The sequence below is a fragment of the Colossoma macropomum genome, unplaced genomic scaffold (genome assembly GCF_904425465.1).
Source record: "Colossoma macropomum unplaced genomic scaffold, Colossoma_macropomum, whole genome shotgun sequence".
Lineage (NCBI taxonomy): Eukaryota > Metazoa > Chordata > Actinopteri > Characiformes > Serrasalmidae > Colossoma > Colossoma macropomum.
The window spans coordinates 9,292,503-9,311,471 of record NW_023494803.1 but is presented as its reverse complement, the minus strand read 5'-3'; the positions used below and the strand labels follow the sequence as shown (position 1 = coordinate 9,311,471).

The 18,969-nt window shown below is 38.7% G+C and overlaps 1 protein-coding gene across 1 annotated transcript; it reads left to right on the top strand.

The window, feature by feature from the left end:
* The first annotated feature begins 2,868 nt into the window (after positions 1-2,868).
* Positions 2,869-7,652, top strand: vsx1 (visual system homeobox 1 homolog, chx10-like). Its single transcript, XM_036593749.1, has 5 exons — positions 2,869-3,208; positions 5,341-5,419; positions 5,516-5,639; positions 6,486-6,678; positions 7,399-7,652. Exons 1-5 carry the CDS (start codon positions 2,869-2,871, stop codon positions 7,650-7,652), a joined length of 990 nt encoding a protein of 329 aa, XP_036449642.1.
* Positions 7,653-18,969: the final 11,317 nt, after the last annotated feature.

Genomic DNA, 18,969 nt, shown 5'->3' with positions numbered 1-18,969 from the left:
CTCCTTCACCTGAAGAGGCTGCTGGCCAGAAACCCCAATCTGCTCTTAATCTGATCTTAATTTGCTCCTAATTTGGACAAATCACTCCTAAATCGCTTTTAGTTTGCACCAGTGAAAGTGTGTGCACTCTGCAAGCCCTCAGATACACAACGAAGCATGAGTTTTTAATAAACGCATAGAAATATAAAATGTGACTCATAGTCTAAAATAGTCCAGATCATAATAATAATAATGTAGGAACACAACATACGACATTATAACTATTGCTATTATTGTTTTTGATGCTGTTGCTTAGAAATTACATTTTCAATTACGTTCTCCAAGGGTTCTTTATTAAAAGGAATTGTTCTTTGTAGAAACATAAACACTCAAAGAAATATTTGAAAACATAAAGAATGTTCTTCATTGACCTTTATAGCGCCAAAAATAGTTCCATTGTTGTTAAAAATCAAAGAACCTTTCATTTTGGTACTATATAGAACCCTTTTTGCTAAGGGTGTATAAAGTTTTCTAGCTTACCTGAGTTAGTTTAACATAATTATTATTATTATTATTATTATTATTATTATTGTTGTTGTTGTTGTTGTTGTTGTTATTATCATCATTGATGTTATTGTTAGAAATTGCACAGACTTTTCTGTAGTATAAAAGAGTTTTTAATGGGTTCTTTATGAAAAGGAAATGGTTCTATACAGAACCATGAACACTCATAGAACCATTAAAATGCAGTGAGTGAGTGAGTGAGTGAGTGAGTGAGTGAATGAGTAAGTGACTGAGTGAAAGAGTGAATGAATGAGTGAGTGAGTGAATGAGTGAGTGAGTGAGTGAGTGAGTGAGTGAATGAGTGAGTGAGTGAGTGAGTGAGTGAGTGAGTGAGTGAGGGCTGTAATCTGACTTTTATCCGCCCTATTATCTTTGTGGTCAATTTGATCCCATTCAATGTTTAATGTCTCTAAATAAATGACTTTTTATACAAAGAAACACATAAACCTGCTTAACACTTTTAATTATAATAATTTTATGGAGGGTTAAACATCTGGAGTCCAACTGACCCAAATGATGAAGATCTGATTATTATTATTATTATTATTATTATTATTATTATTATTATCAGTAATAATAGTACTGTTATTACTATTATGATTATTGGTGTTTTATGTGCTGTAACACAATTGGTTCAATTTGACGTCATGAGGTGTGACGCAGTCATTATTATTACTATTTATTTTTCAGACTTCACTGTTTGTCCTGGATGTTTATGCTGCAGTAAACACAGCGCAGAACCGCTGAAATGGCCCCTCAGAGGGAGACCGAAGCGCAGACACTCCTGATCTCCGCTCTGTTCTGACTTCATACAGATCAGAGCAGCAGAACCATCCGAGAGGAGCGCAGAACCCCCAGCCTTTACATCACTGTCAGCACGTGTCTGGTGTTTATCTGTTGCTCTAATGAGCGCGTGCGCTCGAGATGGACTCTCTCAAGAACTGCTCAGAGCGCGCGCTTCAGTGAAGAGAGGAGACCAGTCTGATCTGTCTGTACAGAGACGGACTGTGTTTATCTGACCGGCAGAGATATGAGATCATCAGGACCATCATCACCCGCTCAGTCAGTCAGTCAGTCAGTCAGTCAGTACTGCATGAAGACTGAACACGCAGAAGCATAGAGGACTCTGTAAATCCGGACTGAGCAGCTCTCAGGTTAAACACTGTCCGCTCTGCTCTCCTCTAACGCCGCTCTGTCAGCCTCATTTCATTTTAATCAGATTTTTAATTTAATGATTAGTTTCTCTCTTAAATCTGTTGTCTCTAATCGTTTTGTTTTAATTTCTATTTAATTTCTATTCTGTGTGAATTTGAACCATTTGAGTGTTTTCTCATCATTAATAGAGTGGATGAAATGCTCTATTAATAAACGCCTAAATGCGTCAGAATTCGAAAACTTTCTGATAAACAAACAAACAAACACCCAGGAAGTATAATAATAATAATAATAAAAATAATAATAATAATAAAAATAATAATAATATCGGACTTTTTGGCACTCATTGGGTGTAAATAAACAAACAAAATAAATAAAAACAAAGCAACAACTATAATAATAATAATAATAATAATAATAATAATCATCATCATCATCATCACCATCATCATCATCATATCTGATTTTTGGAAACCACTGTGTATATAAATAAATGAATGAATAAATGAATAAATAAATACATCTAAAAAATAATACTGAAAATAATAATAACAACAAAGCAAACAACAACAATAACAATAACCACAACAACAACAACAACAACAACAACAATAATAATAATAATAATAATAATAATAATAACATCATAAATATATCAGTTGTGAGTTTAATTACAATAAATACAACAACTAAAAAAGGCACAAATGCGCGCGCTGACTGAACCACCAAACCCTCATCATTACCTTTAATAATAATGATAATAATATTCAGTGTTTATAATCACAGTTAAAACTTTCTTGGTTTTCAAACTCTACATTATGAATGAACGAATACAAACAGCCACCTTTGATTGACAGTTATTAATGAATTAAATCGTTACAGTAATAAAACGCTCCTAACGGGGTGACAGGAACAGAAGAAAAAAGAAAACGGAAAATGAAAATCAGACAGGAGGAGAAAATCTTTATCGGATTTACAGCAGAAATTGGTGGCAATTAATCCGGCGGGATTGAAGAAATAAATAAATAAGTAAGTAAATAAATAAATAAATAAATGCTGGTCTCTGATTGGCTGCTGTCCCTCTGGTGGGGGGGTATATATTGAGCCCCCCTGGCCCGGGCCGCCCCTAAGTGTGAGAGACAGCAGAGCGCGCGCACACAGGAGCGGATAATGGAGAAGACGCGAACGCACGGGCCCGGAGGGCTGCGCGCGAAAGGTTTCGCCATCACGGACTTGCTGGGGCTGGACGCGGACGGCGCGAGCGGCGGCGGCGGCGGGATCGGGGGCGCGTGCCCGAGCGCGGTGGCAGGCGCGTGCCCGGGCGGCGGCGTGGGCGCGGTGGGCGCGTTCCCGTTCCCGCTCGGTCTGGGCTTCCTGTGCAGCCTCGCGGCGCAACAGCAGCAGCAGCAGCACCAGCAGCAGAGCGCGCGCGGCTTCATACCGGCTCACGTGCCTCTGCTGCAGGCGCGAGCCGAGCCGCCCTACGTCGAGCAGCGCGAGGAGTTCTCCGGTAAGAGCGCGCGCGAAGTTTTCCGTTCAGCCGTAAATAACAACATATTATATTATATTATGTTTTATTATATTATATTATACTATATTATATATTATATTATATTATATTATATTATATTAAAAAGTTTTAAATATTTAAGTGATGCACGAAATAAAAAATGTAGCCTCGTTAAAAAGTTTTACATTTTTAAAATTGAATCAGAGAAAATAAATATAGAATGAAAATAAATGATTAATTAATTTTATTAATAAATAAATAAAATATATACAAATATTTACGCATTGCAGAGCACACAGTAACTAAAGTATTTTAAAAATTTATTTAAATATTATTATATATAATATAGTTATATTAAAAGGGTAATTATATATATATAGTTATATTAAAAGGGTAATTGTATATATATAGTTATATTAAAAGGGTAATTATTTAAGTCATGCATGAAATAAAACAAAAATAAAAATACGTGGTGTTTTAAATATTAAATCTTAGTAAATAAAACATTAAATAAATAAATAAATAAATAAATTTGGCTAAAAAATAAATAAAATATACTTAGAAGGTTTACATGTCCCAGTTGAGTTGCATATTGGGTACAGAGTAAATACATAAATAAAATGACCAGTTTCATTGAAATAAACAAATCTATAAAAATAACAATAAGAAATAACAATAAAATAATAGTAAATAAAAATAAAACAACTAACCGTTTACCTAAAGACTGTGTTGACCTTATTCGAATCACTTTCATTTTATCACTCTTTAATCAGATTTTCAACTCGTTTGAATGTTTGAACGAACTGACTGATGATACTTTACAGTCTGTGGCTCTTTAAATCAACACTTCTTCGCTGAGCGCTTTAACAGTCTGATCTACTGTGTGTTCAGAATCTGCGAGAACAGAAACGTTTGAAGTGGTTTTTATAGCTCAGCTGTTCACACTGCAGCTTTAAAACCGAATATAAAACCGCTCAGAAAAGCGGGTCCAGCAGAAACCCTGTTTAAAAAGACGGCTCTCCAAGGGTTCTTTAGTAAAGGGAATCGTTCTCTTTAGAACCATGAGTTCATGCTGAAATCGTTCTTTGCACGGTGACATGCGTCTTCAGATTGACGGAGAACGTGTTGTATGTGGTTCTATACAGAACCGTTTTGAAAAAGGTTCTATAGAGCACCAAAAAGGGTATATAACAACGGAAGAACCCTTTTTGGTGCTTTTCAAAAAGGTCTCCATGAATCTAAAGAACAATTGCACCATGCCTTAAGCATCAAATAGTTCTATATAGAATGGTTCTAATTAGCACCATTGCCTTTACTAAAGAACAGTCTTTTTTAAAGTGTAGGGGTGGAACGATACATCGGCTCTGATGAATATATCGATTCCTAAGGAGTCGGATAGACACTGAATCAATCATATCAATCACTGACAGGAATAGTATCATCGCGCTTTGATGGTATTTTAATGATTATCTTTAACTTAGAGGCGCGTTCTCGCATATTAAACGCGCATTCACGTGAACCGCCCCATTTTAGCGTCCGGGTGCTGTCCACAGGCACTGGTGCTGAAATGACCACTACACAGCTTTTACTACGGGATACATTCAATTCACTGCATGTTCATAAACTTGGCTGAATTTATTAGTTATTAAATATTTATTAATTATTAAATATATTAATGTTAAATTAAACATTTTCCGAAACAGACCGAGTGCACGTTCTACTGTTTTTAACCATCAGCTTAGATGGTTTCATACAAGAACCCTGACTGTAGTTTTTTAATTAAATGTACACTCTTAAAAAACATGGTTCTTCAAGGGTTCTTTAGTAAAGGCAATGGTTCTATTTAGAACCATGAGTTTTGTATAGAACATTCTTGAAAAAAGGTTCTATATAGCACCAAAAAGGGTTCTTCTACTGTCACAAGCTTGTCATCGTAACAATAGCAGAACCCTTTTTGGTGCTATATAGAACCATACAACCAACACATTCTCCATCAGTCTAAAGGAACCATTTCACCATGTGAAGAACCGTGCAAGCATGCAAATGATTCCATATAGAACTCATGTTTACTAAAGAACCCTTGAAGAACCATATTTAAGGGCTGTGAATTGACGTTTCGTGGTTCTGTTCAGATGACGACTGTCTGTCTGGTGACCGTAACGATGGGAAAAGCTCTGGCAGCTCACAGAAGAGGAAGAAGAGGAGACACAGGTGAGGCTGGTGCAGAGAAACCTGCTCGTTCACAGTCAGAGCTTTCTCACCGTGATGACTGTGATGAAGCTTAACTGTCTCTCGCTCTGGTTTCAGGACAGTGTTCACGTCTCACCAGCTGGAGGAGCTGGAGAAGGCCTTTAATGAAGCCCACTATCCGGACGTTTATGCGCGGGAAATGCTGGCCATGAAGACAGAGTTACCAGAGGACAGAATACAGGTCAGTTTTCTTATTATGTGAGCACCCTAAAAGTGCTTTAAAGCACTTACTGAGCACTCAGTGAGCGCACAAGGACCTCACCATGAGTGGACTATGAGTATTCAACAAGTGCACTATGCACACTCAGTGAGCACTCAATGAGCACACTATGAGCACTCTATGAGCACACACTGAGCACTTATGTACACTCAATAAGCAGTCTAGGAGACTGAACACATTATAAGCAGTTCATGAGCACATTATGAGCACTTCATGAGCGCATTAGGAGAACTCACTGAGCACACTATAGGAACCTAGTGAGCACACAGTGAGCACCCAGTGAGCACACTATGAGCACACTAAGAATACTGCACTCAATGAACACTCAGTGAGCACACTATGAGCACTTAGTGAGCACACGATGAGCACTCAGGGAGCACACTATGAACAGTCAGGTAGCACACTATGAGCACTCAATGAGCATACTATGAGCACTCAGTGAGCACACTATGAGAACTTAGTGAGCACACTATGAGCACTCAGTGAGCACACTAAGAACACTCAGTAAGCACACTATGGGTGCTAAATAAGCACACTATGAGTAGTCAGGTAGTATATTATGAGTAGTCAATGAGCACACTATGAGCACTCAGTGAGCACACTATGAGCACTCAGTGAGCACACTATGGGCGCTCAGTAAGCACACTACGGGCGCTCAATAAGCACACTATGAGCACTCAATGAGCACACTATGAGCACTCAGTGAGTACTCTCTGAGCACTCAGTGAGCACACTATGAACATTCAGTGAGCACACTATGATCACACTGTGAACACAGACACTAAATCACATGCTTGCTTTCTCCAGGTGTGGTTCCAGAACCGACGGGCTAAGTGGAGGAAGCGGGAAAAGTGCTGGGGCCGCAGCAGCGTGATGGCCGAGTACGGACTCTACGGCGCCATGGTCCGTCACTCCATCCCTCTACCAGAGTCCATCATCAACTCCGCCAAGAACGGCATGATGAGCTCCTGCGCTCCCTGGCTGCTAGGTGAGCCAGCAGGTGGTCTAACTTATTCTATCAAAACTCAAATATGTATTTGATCACTTGAATACATAGCTGAGTCGTCTTGTGAAATGAAGTACTGTGCCAGGAACAGAGCTGCTGACCACTAAACTAGACTGAACATAGTATAGGATGTATAGAATGTACAGTGGTATAGAACCTTTACATCATGGCAGTGCTCTTCTTTGCACTTTTATGTTTAAACTTTCAGTAGCTGCTACAAATCATTCAGTTACCACTATGAATTATTCAGCAACTACTATTAATTATTCAGCAACTGCTATAAATTATTCAGTAACTACCATGAATTATTCAGTAACTGCTATAAATTATTCAGTAACTGCTATAAATTATTCAGTTACTACTATAAATTATTTAGTTACCACTTGAATAATTCAGTAACTATTATGATTTTTTCAGTAACTGCTATGAATTATTCAGTTACTACTATGAATATTCCCTAACTCTTATGAATTATTCAGTTATCACTATGAATTATTCAGTAATTCCCCTGAATTTTCCGTTAACTATTATGAATTATCCATTATCTGCTAAATTAACATTTAAAGTATGTAGTTACAAGAGTCTAGTCTGGACCTGCTGACAGTTCCTTGGCATTTAATGGGTTAAACAATGATGGACAATTTAAACATTTCAAGCTCTATTGGTCAGTAGTTTTGAGTTCTAAACTCCTGTATTCTTCTTCTCATGAACCAGGAATGCACAAAAAGTCCTTAGAAATGACCAAGAAGTCCCCCGGCACACCCGATTCCACACGTTCCGACTCGTACTCAGAAGACGTGAAAGGGAAGAACAGCGACCTCTTGTGGTCAGGAGGTCCTACTGCAGTTGACGACCCGGAGGACATGGCCATAGATTTGTCCAGCACGGCCAAGCAGGAGACCAAGAGCACTTTGAAAACATCGCCGATCCACACTGAGCCCAACAGCGACTCAGAGAACGAGAACTGAAAACAATCTTAATCATGCTGTACAGTCTGAGGGGATGGAGGAGGGCTTCGCGGACCACTGGTGCTCTTGGCCTAAACAATATGGACCTCTCTTTTGAACATCAGCGCCAGTGTCCCTGCTCTGTCCTCATCAGAGATGCTTTTGTTTGTGTCTATTTGTTTTCATTTTTAAATGTTTTATTCGTAACTATTTTTATGTGATGCTACTCGGGGAAGGAGACGGCGACTAGAGTCCAGCATCGTCCACAAAGTTAAGCTAAAAATCAGAACAGGCTATTTATTTTTATTGGAAATAAAGCACACATTTACGAAGCACTTTATCTGTGTTAATGCTGAATGTCAAGATCTGATCAATCTCTGTCTGCAGCGAAGCAATGTGATGCAACATCAACAAACCCACTTTTCGACGAAATAAATGACTAGTTTGTGCATTTGGTTCAAATGATTTCTTTCCTTTTACAACTGCAAATGCAGTAACTAGTAACTAGTACCTTTATTCCATTCAATAAGGACTGTTTTGATAGATTTGATCCGTTTTAATCATTAACATTGCTTTTTTGGGGGGTTAATATCACTCTGTTGAGTTGGCTCTTGTTCTGCTTTACTGTTGCTCACCTCTCATTTTGCATCTTTATTGTTTTAATTTAGACCAAAATGTTCCAAAAAGAGAAGAACAGAGCCTTAAAAACTTCAGTTTCTATGCTAATAGTTGCTTAACAGACTAAGAAGTTTACCTGCATTTCTATAAGAAACTCCTTAAGAAGGTTTTGGACCTGATTGGACCTTGTTTACTCTTACTTAAGGACAGCAAGGGGTGGCAAGTTATGGAAAGTATCAGTAAGGCATAATCACTAAAGCCTTAATTATGTTATATGGTGAAAATCTGCCATCAGGATAGCTACCAACCAGTTATAAGTGTCTGATGGCTGTATTTTAGTGTGCTGTCTGGCTGCCTCTCTCATCATTAGACTCAGGTGTAGCATCTATGTTCTCTCTATATTAAATGTTTTTCTTGAAGTTAATATCATGCACTGAAAAAGGTGATTTTAATTTAATTTACCTGATTTAAATACATTATTTCCTCATGAATGACTAAAATGATTTATTATCGCCCACCCCTAATTCTTCAGTGATGTGAAGCTAAAGCCAGATATTCGCCAGCTTCTTGTTAAAATTTTTCAGTTCCACCTTAAATGCAGCAGCAGTTTTGACTGCTGACAGAATGTAACTGCTGCACCATTTAAGGTGGAACGGGAAATTTAGCTAGCTACAGAGACATCAGCACTACTAGTGATTTTTATGCTTGTTATGAAGAAAAGGACCATAATACATTGAAATGACATTAAACTAAGATAATACAATGATAATCGTAATTTTTTTGGAGAAAATTCTCACGTTTGTGGGTTTCTTTGGTTGCTTGTGCTCCGTCTTGCCGTGTGTCTCTGAAAAACCTCTGTTTGGAGGCCCATGTAGCCCTAACACTTCATCCTACCCCTCTATTTCAACAAAAACACACCCTACACCTAGACATGAACGCGCAGAATGGAAGGGTAGGGCTAAGTAGTAGGGGTGAGTGGTGAAATGGGATTGGGCCTTAATTATACACAGAGCAAAACCAACACAATATTTTAATATGATTTTAATACAGAAATGCCACTTTAATTCATTTTTTTCCTTGCAGTGTGCCACCCCAACAAAGTCTTATCTGCCCACCCCATCCTAAAAGTTCTAGCTCCACCACTGGCATCAGAAAAATCTGTAATAAAACATATGGAACTAGCTGTTATTAATTAGGGACTTTTTTATATTCCTATGCAGAAAAAGGAGGTAGGCTAATAGGCAGTGCTGAGTTGTGACTATTGGAGCCAGGCCTTAAATTTGAGCCATAAATGTCAAAAACCCACCTTTATGATAATGTTAATTGCTGCTAGCATCCCTAAGGAATTCTATTAGTTTGTTTACGCTAAGCTGACAGCAATTCACATGAAGATTTTTTAGTCAATGTAGGTTAAATACAGACATACCAATCTTCTAAAAGACATACCATGTTTTACTTGAAGCTTGTGACAGACATATAGCATATATTTTAACTTGTAGTTTCACAGTGACTCTTTCAGTACTAAGCTATAATATAGACCTCCCATCACTGTTTTCCATTTCTGACAACCCACTAATTAGGCTGCCGCTCATATTTACAGTCAGTGACATATCTAGAACGTCCAGAAGTGACCTTTTTTGCACAAAATTGGTCCCTTTGTCACTTAATAATAATGCTGATGGTTAATCTAACCGGTTAGGCCTTCTCTTCAGCTCCTGAAGTCCTAACTAGTAGGACAGTTTGCTTAGCTATATCTGTCTAGATACCATGGAGAAAAGTAATTCCTGAATGGCTCAGCGTTTGAAAAATGTAATCATTTGTTTCCCTCTATAACTTAACAATGAAACAACAGCAGTACTGTAATCCTTGCAGAGATTAAATATAAGCATGATTCTATTGAATAAAAATGAACTAAAAATATTACAGACGTGCATTTTTTAGTTCCTAGGAATCTGCAGATGTGTGTTCTATTGTACAATTATTGTTATATTTCTAACTTAGAGTGCAAAACCTTGTAATCCAACTTACTGTTTTTGATCTTTAATGGTTCAGGACATATAGACACCTGTACCAGATTATAGACAAAAGATAAACATTTAATGCTAAACCACTGGCAAACTAGGATTATTAGAGCTTGGCCTTCAGTTCAGCCAATAAATGTCAAAACTAGCGAAACAACACTTCTATAATGATGCTTATTTCTGCTAGCACCCCTATGGCATTCTATTAGTATGTTAGCGTTAAGATAACTGTGATTGGGATAAACATTTTTTGCCTGTGCTAGATTAAACATGGAAATTTGATGCTTATAAAAGACATTCCATATGTCTTATTTGTGTAAATAATGTAATATGTAACAGACATTAACATATGTTTTACCTTGTATGTAGCATTTTAAGTAAAGAGTCCTGCCATAGAGCTGTTTTCCATTCCTAACAACTAACCAAAACCTGGTTGGACTACTGCTTGTATTCACAGTCAGTGGCTTATCTAGAGCATCCAGAAGGGTTTAGGATTACTTGGTTTGTGAGAAGCAGAAAACGTCTAAGACTGGACTTTGGAAATGTGGAAAAATATACTGAAATAACCTGAAAGCAAGTCAAACAAAGGGAAAAGTAGAGCACACTAAATACTGAAATTAGCATCCAATTTAGTTATTGTCTCATAGACTCCACTGTCTGAGAATCACAGGCTCAATTCAGTTCAACTTTGTCATTAAAGCACACCAAGTGTTCAACATGTAATAGGCACAGCGAGCTGCGGTGGGTTTTGCTCGGTGGCCTTTAAGAAGCGCATTAATATCCAGTTGTGCTTTAACGTCGAGGCTAAGCTTTAAACCTCCCCCACATAATCATCTGTAATTCCCACTCAGTGGCTCCGAAATCACGTAATTGCTCTCTGACCTTGTTTTTCTTATTGTAGCCTGGACTTCAGCTAGTGCCCGTCAGACAGTCATCTGGTCTCTAACACAAACAGCAGTGACAGAAATGACATTGCGTTTATTCTTGAGGCCGTGGGAGGAAGCTCTGATACATGCAATAAGATTCAATTGTGATGATACTCATTCAGCCACGATTCGTTGTCTGAAGTTTGTTTCTTTAGTTTTGAACTGGAGGTATGAAGCTAATGTCGCTAACAAGTAATGGAAGCTTATATCCCACCAGTTAGCATCAGACAAATTGGACAACAGTACAGAAAAAGATACTTTTTTAGGACATTGTATGTCATCCAGGGCCTGAAACCATATAACAAAACAGAGGTTCTCCTTCTGGGTCCAAAAGTGGCAAGAAATAAATTATCAGATTTAACTTTAAATCTCGCTGACTTTCCAGTTATACCAGGTTCAGCAGCAAAAAATCTTGGTGTAATACTCGATCCAGATTTATCATTCAATCAACACATAGGCAGTATCACTAGGACAGCTTTTGTACATCTTCGCAATATCGCCAGAATAAGAAATGCCTTACCGCTGCACGATGCAGAAACATTAGTACATGCCTTTATTACCTCAAGGCTAGATTACTGTAACGCATTACTGTCAGGATGCACCAGCAGGAATTTAAGTAAACTTCAACTAGTACAAAATGCTGCAGCCAGGGTTCTCACTAAAACTAGAAAATTTGATCATATCAGTCCAGTTCTATCATCACTCCATTGGCTGCCTGTTAAATTCCGTATAGATTACAAAATTCTTTTATTGACATATAAAGCCCTACATGGGCTCGCTCCTGAGTACCTGCAAGACCTTATTTCCCATTACGAGCCACCACGATTACTCAGATCACAGAGTGCTGGCTTTTTAATAGTTCCCAGAATTCAGAAGGTTTCATCTGGGGGAAGAGCCTTTTCTTATAAAGCCCCCAAACTCTGGAATGATCTTCCAGAAAATGTTCGGGACTCAGACTCAGTCGCAATATTCAAATCTAGGCTGAAAACTCACTTGTTTAGTTTTAGCTTTTGGTAGTTAATGTCCCCCCTTAGATAAAGGCAGCAGATCCAGGGGTCCATGGACGCAGGGAATTATAGTAAACTGAGACTGGTGCTGTCGTCCCGCCGCTCGCACGCGAACACTCAGGTTTGTGGACGGTGGAGCGGAGGGATGCCAAATTGTTTCAGGGTGCTCCCGTGTCTGTGTGCCCTTTTGGTTCTATCCTTTTAGTTAAGCTGTTATAGTCAGATCTGCCGGAGTCGTTAGCCACACTCTGGAAATGTTTTACATACTACTATACATACACCCATACAGAACTAAACTAACTCCATTTCCCTACCTTTCTTCCGAGAAAACGACTGCCCACCTGTCCGGCCGGACACTGCTGGATGATTGTTTGTAGAGCTCTCCGGCTACCCGCTTCAGACCAGTTACCCACAACACAGTCACCGCCACCTGCCTTGGACTGGCTGCCCACTCTACACTGAAGTCTCCTAACTATTACTACTATTACTATTAATATTAGTAGAATAATAATTTTGTACGTAGTTTGACCAGAGGAGGATGGGTCCCCCCATGTGAGCCTTGGTTCCTCCCAAGGTTTCTTCCTCAGCTCTGAGGGAGTTTTTCCTTGCCACTGTCGCCCCTGGCTTGCTCACCTGGAGGATTTACATTTCATGTTGAAACTTTGTTCTAAACGGATTTCTGTGAAGCTGCTTTGTGACAACATCAGTTGTAAAAAGCGCTATACAAATAAATTTGATTTGATTTGATTTGATATAAGCAAGTCTATTAGAGATTACTGAAAGGGGAATTCCACCAATAATTCAAAATTTGTGCATAATTTAGTGACTCAGATGTAAAGTCATTCAGAGTGGTTTGATGTGAAATTGTTCATTGCTGAGACTTTTCACAGTGGTGGTGATACAAATATAACCTTTTTATTTACTATCCAAAACCACCAGTGAACCTACATGTGTCTTCTGAGCTTTATATGGAATGTTGATGATGGTAAAATACTGATAAATCTGAAAAAAATATGTTTGGGACTGTTTTGACTTACAACACTCTGCATGTTCCCTCTCCACCATAAATGGCTTTTAAAAATACATTTTAGGCCAAAAGTTTGTCGGAAAACAGTGTCTCAGGCATCAGGCAGTGAATTCATAACCATTTCCTGTAAATAACTTTCTTTGAGGGAGCTTTTAAAGGTGGCTGTCTGGTTCCTATCACCACCACTGTGAACAAATCTGACTCGGTAAATTTCTCAAGAATGGAGCATTTTACACCAAACCACTCTGAATGACTCTGTTAACATCTTAACCATTTAATTATGAAGACATTTTGAAAAATAAGTGGAATTCCCCTTTAACAACTTGATACATGGGGGTATGTGCTTCCATTAGATGTTAGCTAGCTTAGCCTCATAGCTCCCGTTCAAAATAAAGAGCAAATTATGCAATTTTAATACCAAAAACTCCATCACTGGAAGTGCTGATGATTTCTATAGACTTCATTTTATTTAAATGGCACTGGATAATATGACTGATCACAGATTAAACACACCAATCACATCACAATCTAATCAATAAATGTATCATCTCATTTGCTTCAGTCCTGTTATCTACAGGCTTCATTTGTTAATAGACCTAAAGGCATTAGGTGGCACTGGCTGTGTTTTAAAGGTAATTTCAAAGTAGATTTGCGTCAACATTACGAGAGTAATTGTTTTTCTGAGGGGCTTATAAAGAGAGAGAGAGAGAGAGAGAGAAAGAGAGAGAGAGAGGGAGGAAAAAACAGATTAGCAGAAGTGAAGAGCATAAAAACAGGGATTAAAAACACTTGATCCCGAGACGTGACCACTCCCGCCACGGGAATTAAATCTATTAAAATATCATCAATCACTACTTATCCCAATAATCCCTCAGTCTCTCCTCCGCTGCCCTTAACAAATAACAATTATAGATTATGGGCCCACTTTAAGCTCTTACTCAGAGCACGTAATCCTGCCTATTGTTGGAGTGGCACAATAAAACAAAACAAAAAAAACAACAACAATAAATAATAACCTGATTTGTCTGAAAGAAAAAAAAATGCAAAGAATTCTACAGTGCTTTTCAGATTATTAGCACGAGAGAGATGATTCTGGTTCACTCTGCTTCAGATGGCTTGTTTTTTTTGGATACTTATTACTTACTAAGTTGGATAAACAGGTTATATAACTATAATTTGAAAAATAAATATCAGTAACAATATCTTGCTGGCATACAGTTACAGACTGTAGTCCATCTGTTGATGCACAGTTTATGTTAGCTCTCCTCTAGTGACTGCTGTACTGAGATTGACCCACCATCCCAACAATATCTGGACAACAGCCCAAAGAAACGCTGTGCGAGATGTAAATAAAAACATAATGCTATTGATTGCAAACCATTTAAACCCTGTATGTAACTGAAAATAGTACAAAGACAACATATCAAATGTCGAAATTCAGAAATTTGATTGTTTTTTGAAAAATATATGCACATTTTAAATTTGGTGGCAGCAATATGTTTAAAAAAAAAGTTGTTACAGAGGCAACAAAGACTGGGAAAGTTGTATAATTCTAAAAAAAACACCTGGTGGGACATCTCACAACTAATTAGGTTAAGTATGAACAAGTCAGTAACATGATGGGGTATAAAAAGAGCATCTCAGACAGGCTTTCAAAAGTGAGGAGGGGTTCACCACTGAAAGACTGTGAAAGAATGCACCAGCAAATAGTGCAACAATTAAAGAATAACGTTTCTCAACATAAAATAGCAAAGAATTTGAAGATTTCTTCATCAACAGTACATAATATCATTACAAGATTAAGAGAATCTGGAGAAATCTCTGTATGCAAAGGGCAAGGCCCAATATTGGCTGGCCGTGATCTTTGGGCCCTCAGGCGGCGCTGCATAAAAAACAGACACGATTCTGTAAAGGAGATCACTACATGGGTTCTGGAACACTTCCCAAATCCACTGTCTGTGAAAATAGATCATAGCTGCATCCACAAATGCAAGTTAAAACTCTACCATGAAAAGAAGAAAGCATATATAAACAGGATCTAGAAACGCTGCCACCTTCTCTGGGCCCAAGCTCATTTAAGATGGACTGAGGCGAAGTGGAAAAGTGTCCTGTGTTCTGATAAATCAAAATTTGAAATTCCTTTTGGAAATCATGGACACTGTGTCCTCCGGGCTAAAGAGAAGAGGGACCATCTGGCTTGTTATCAGCACACAGTTCAAAAGCCACCATTTGTGATGGTACGAGGGTTCATTACTGCACATGGCTTTGTGACTTGCACACCTGCGAAGGCACCATTAATGCTGAATGATATATACATGATTTGGCAACATATGCTGCCATCCAGATAATGTCTTTTTCAGGGAAGGTCCTGCTTATTTCAGCAAAACAATGTCAAACCATATTCTGCATGTATTACAACAGCGTGGCTCTGTAGTAAAAGAGTCCAGGTGCTAAAGTGGCCTGCCTGCACTATGCGCATCTTTTTTATGCTCCACTGTTAACTGCCTAGCATACATTGTTGTCCTATGACAGCTCAGTAGCACAATAACAAATAAAAAACATGTAGATTTAACTTCAACCTGTTAAGTTTGTCCTTTTTCTACTTTAATTAGCACATATCACTCAACTAAACATCTTACAAGCTACTTGTGTGGAACCACTTGATATAACATGTTTAACTAAAACCAACACTTCATTTTTTTGAGTGTAGGTGTTTCTAATAAAGTGGCCAGTGAGTGGAAGCACAAGGCAGGTGTTTCTAATAAAGTGGCCGTTGAGTGGAAACACAAGGTAGGTGTTTCTAATAAAGTGGCCACTCAGTGGAAGCACAAGGAAGGTATTTCTTAATAAAGTGGCCACTGAGTGGAAATACGAGGTACGTGTTTCTAATAAAATGGCCACTCAGTGGAAGCACGAGGTAGGTGTTTCTAATAAAGTGACCACTGAGTGGAAATACGAGGTAGGTGTTTCTAATAAAGTAAACAAAGAGTGTGGACTATACTGGCTGGCATCACAATAGTGCTTGACCAGCTTCCAAACTGCCATATGTTTCAGTACGATGGGCCTGTTTTGGGCCACAAAGGAGATTGTTGTTAGCGGCTTTAGTAGGAGGCATAAACTGTGGCTAAATTAGCCATGTTTGTTGGATGCATTGCAACATCTGGTGAGTGTGCGTGAGGGAAAGGAAATGCGTGTGCGTGGACAGGAGGGATTGGCCGCAGCGAAAGCCACGTGTGGTGATGTTTGTTATAATGACTAGCAGAAAAAGAGAGATGTGCTAATTTGTAAGTAGCTTAACAGCTCAGAGAAGCCACAAACATGGACTCACCCTGCTGCCCCCTGGCAATGCGGCCTGAGCAAAACACAAGCTCATTTGATTTGGCCTTGGCCTGCTCGCTGATGAAATGGATGGGGAAGTCCGGGAAACCTGCCAAAGAAACCTATATCGCCATAGCAATGGGGAATTTTAAAGGTTTATTATGAAACATTACATTAAAACAAGACATCGACGTAGACGATCAGCCAAGACATGTTTGGTGTCTGAAGTTTGCTTATAGGCTACGAGCTAACAAGTCATAGACAGAACTATTCTACTGCCAGTGCTGTTTTTAGCTATGCTAATGTACTTTAGTCCATGTTTATAGATTAAGTGTGTCACACAGTGTCAGAAAACACATAATAAAGTCTATTTGAGATGACTTAACAGCTCCACACAGTTTTAGGCAAGTATGTGATGATTTAGGCCTGCAATTAGCACCATGCTAACTAGGGTTAGCTCCTGAAACAGATGGGGAAGTGACCAAAGAAACCTGTATTGCTACAAAAGCAAATGAAGTTAACCAAGTTTTATCCTGGTTTATTAATAATCAAGAAATCTACGGATAATTTAGACTAATAATTAAGTTATCTGATGTTTTTAGGGCCAAACAATAAAAATGGGCTCAGCTGAACAATAACATACTGTGCAGAACCTTTCAAAGATTCTGACATTATTTCATTAATTATTTAACCTTTGCATGGTTGTGTGCAAAAGTTTGGGCACCACTGGTCAATGTGTTTTGTTGATTTTTTGTTGAAGTGTAAATAAATTAACACATCCTCTACAGAGGATACATGTCTACACATTTTAATACACAATTACTGTTTATTTGCTGAATATGACACTGGGGGAGGGTACTAAATGTGGCCTGGGCAAAAGTTTTGGCACATTTTATGTGTTAATAAATAGAAATTGTAAACTAATATTTGCCAAAAAGTGTGTTTCCTGTAGAGGATGTGTTCACTTATTTTTGCTCATGCGGTGTTCATACTTTTGCGCATTGTACAGTAACTCTGTCTCTGCGGTTCACAGTATGAGGTGATCTCTGAGTAATGACTCAACAATATGACTTACAGGGCAAAACGTGAAACGACACCTTTAAAGCGATGCAATGAACCGGTCAGCGTAGAAACACCACAGACGTTAGTGGTCATTTGAATGTCTCATGAGCCTACAAGTCTTTTTTAGATCACTCTACCTTGTGCTGTTCCTAGGATGACACTACCTAAGGTCAAAATAATGGATTTGGTTTGGTCAGTCAGTCTAGAAATGGATTTTGAAACATCCTTATAACACTGTGAATTTTAAAGTGGGACAATTACATCACAATTACATGGTGCATGACTTTTTTACACTGATCTGAGACCTGTTTTCTATTCTTTCTCTAACGATTAAAATTAGGATTTGGCGTGAGGGAAAAGGTCTTGCCCACTGAGAAAGTATTTGTCCTGAAAGATATTTAATGGTGGCTAGGGGGGTGGTGCCCTCTAGTGGAAACACAACGCAGCTGCTGGCTTCCACAAACCATCACTCATCAGTCAACAAAGGCAACTTACTTGCAAGCAAATTTCCTAAATGGGCCTAAAATAATGTCACATTTCATCAATATAATAGGACTGTGTGCACTACTGTGTGTTTACAGTGACCACCATGACCAGATTTGGAATAATTACCAGCCACTGACGTTTTCCAAAGGCCATGCCCATCTGATGCCACTGGGCTCTGGGAAGGTAGACTATGGAATCTGGCAGCTTTACACCAAATCACACAAAGCCCAAGCTGATTACCTCCGAACCAGCAAACAAACAGGAGCAGGGGCTTGTTTCCATGCTGCTGTGAATGTAGATGGAGGCTGTAATTCTGTCTGATACTCTGTTTGTTAGTGGATTAGCTCTAATTTGCGATTAGCAGTCAGAACATCTGCATGTTCTGCATGAAAATGAATCACGGTAATCCTGCTCATCACACATCAACATACATAACAGCTTCTTTTCTGTTGGAAAAACACAACTCTTAGTAGTACGGTCGTGAATCTAAGATGTCAGGAGAGCGCAGCTATAAATCAGGTTCCAATATGAGCAGCAATGAGCCAGCAAAAGCCATACACTTCGAAATAAAGGAGGCTTTGGAGCAATGCCAACCTTTCAGTGAATGGTTCTTTAAAGAACTGTTTTTGTGAATAAGATGAGCAAGTGTGTAGAACCTAATCTGAACAGACGGAGGCCTACGAAAAGAATAAACTGGGCCACGCCTGCTCTGCTTCTTGAGGAAACATCTTCTCTCTTGTCAATCAGTCAAAACATGTTATTTAGTTTTGTACTGGAGCTACGAAGCTAATGTAGCTAACAAGGAATAGAACCTTACACACTGCCAAATTAGCATGTTGCTAAATGCATGTTAACTGAACATGTTGAGTTGTT

Coding starts and splice junctions, on each gene's coding strand:
- vsx1 (XM_036593749.1), top strand. CDS start 2,869: ATGGAGAAGACGCGAACGCACGGGCCCGGAGGGCTGCGCGCGAAAGGT. Junction 3,209..5,340: donor GCAGCGCGAGGAGTTCTCCG/GTAAGAGCGCGC, acceptor GGTTCTGTTCAG/ATGACGACTGTCTGTCTGGT. Junction 5,420..5,515: donor AGGAAGAAGAGGAGACACAG/GTGAGGCTGGTG, acceptor CTCTGGTTTCAG/GACAGTGTTCACGTCTCACC.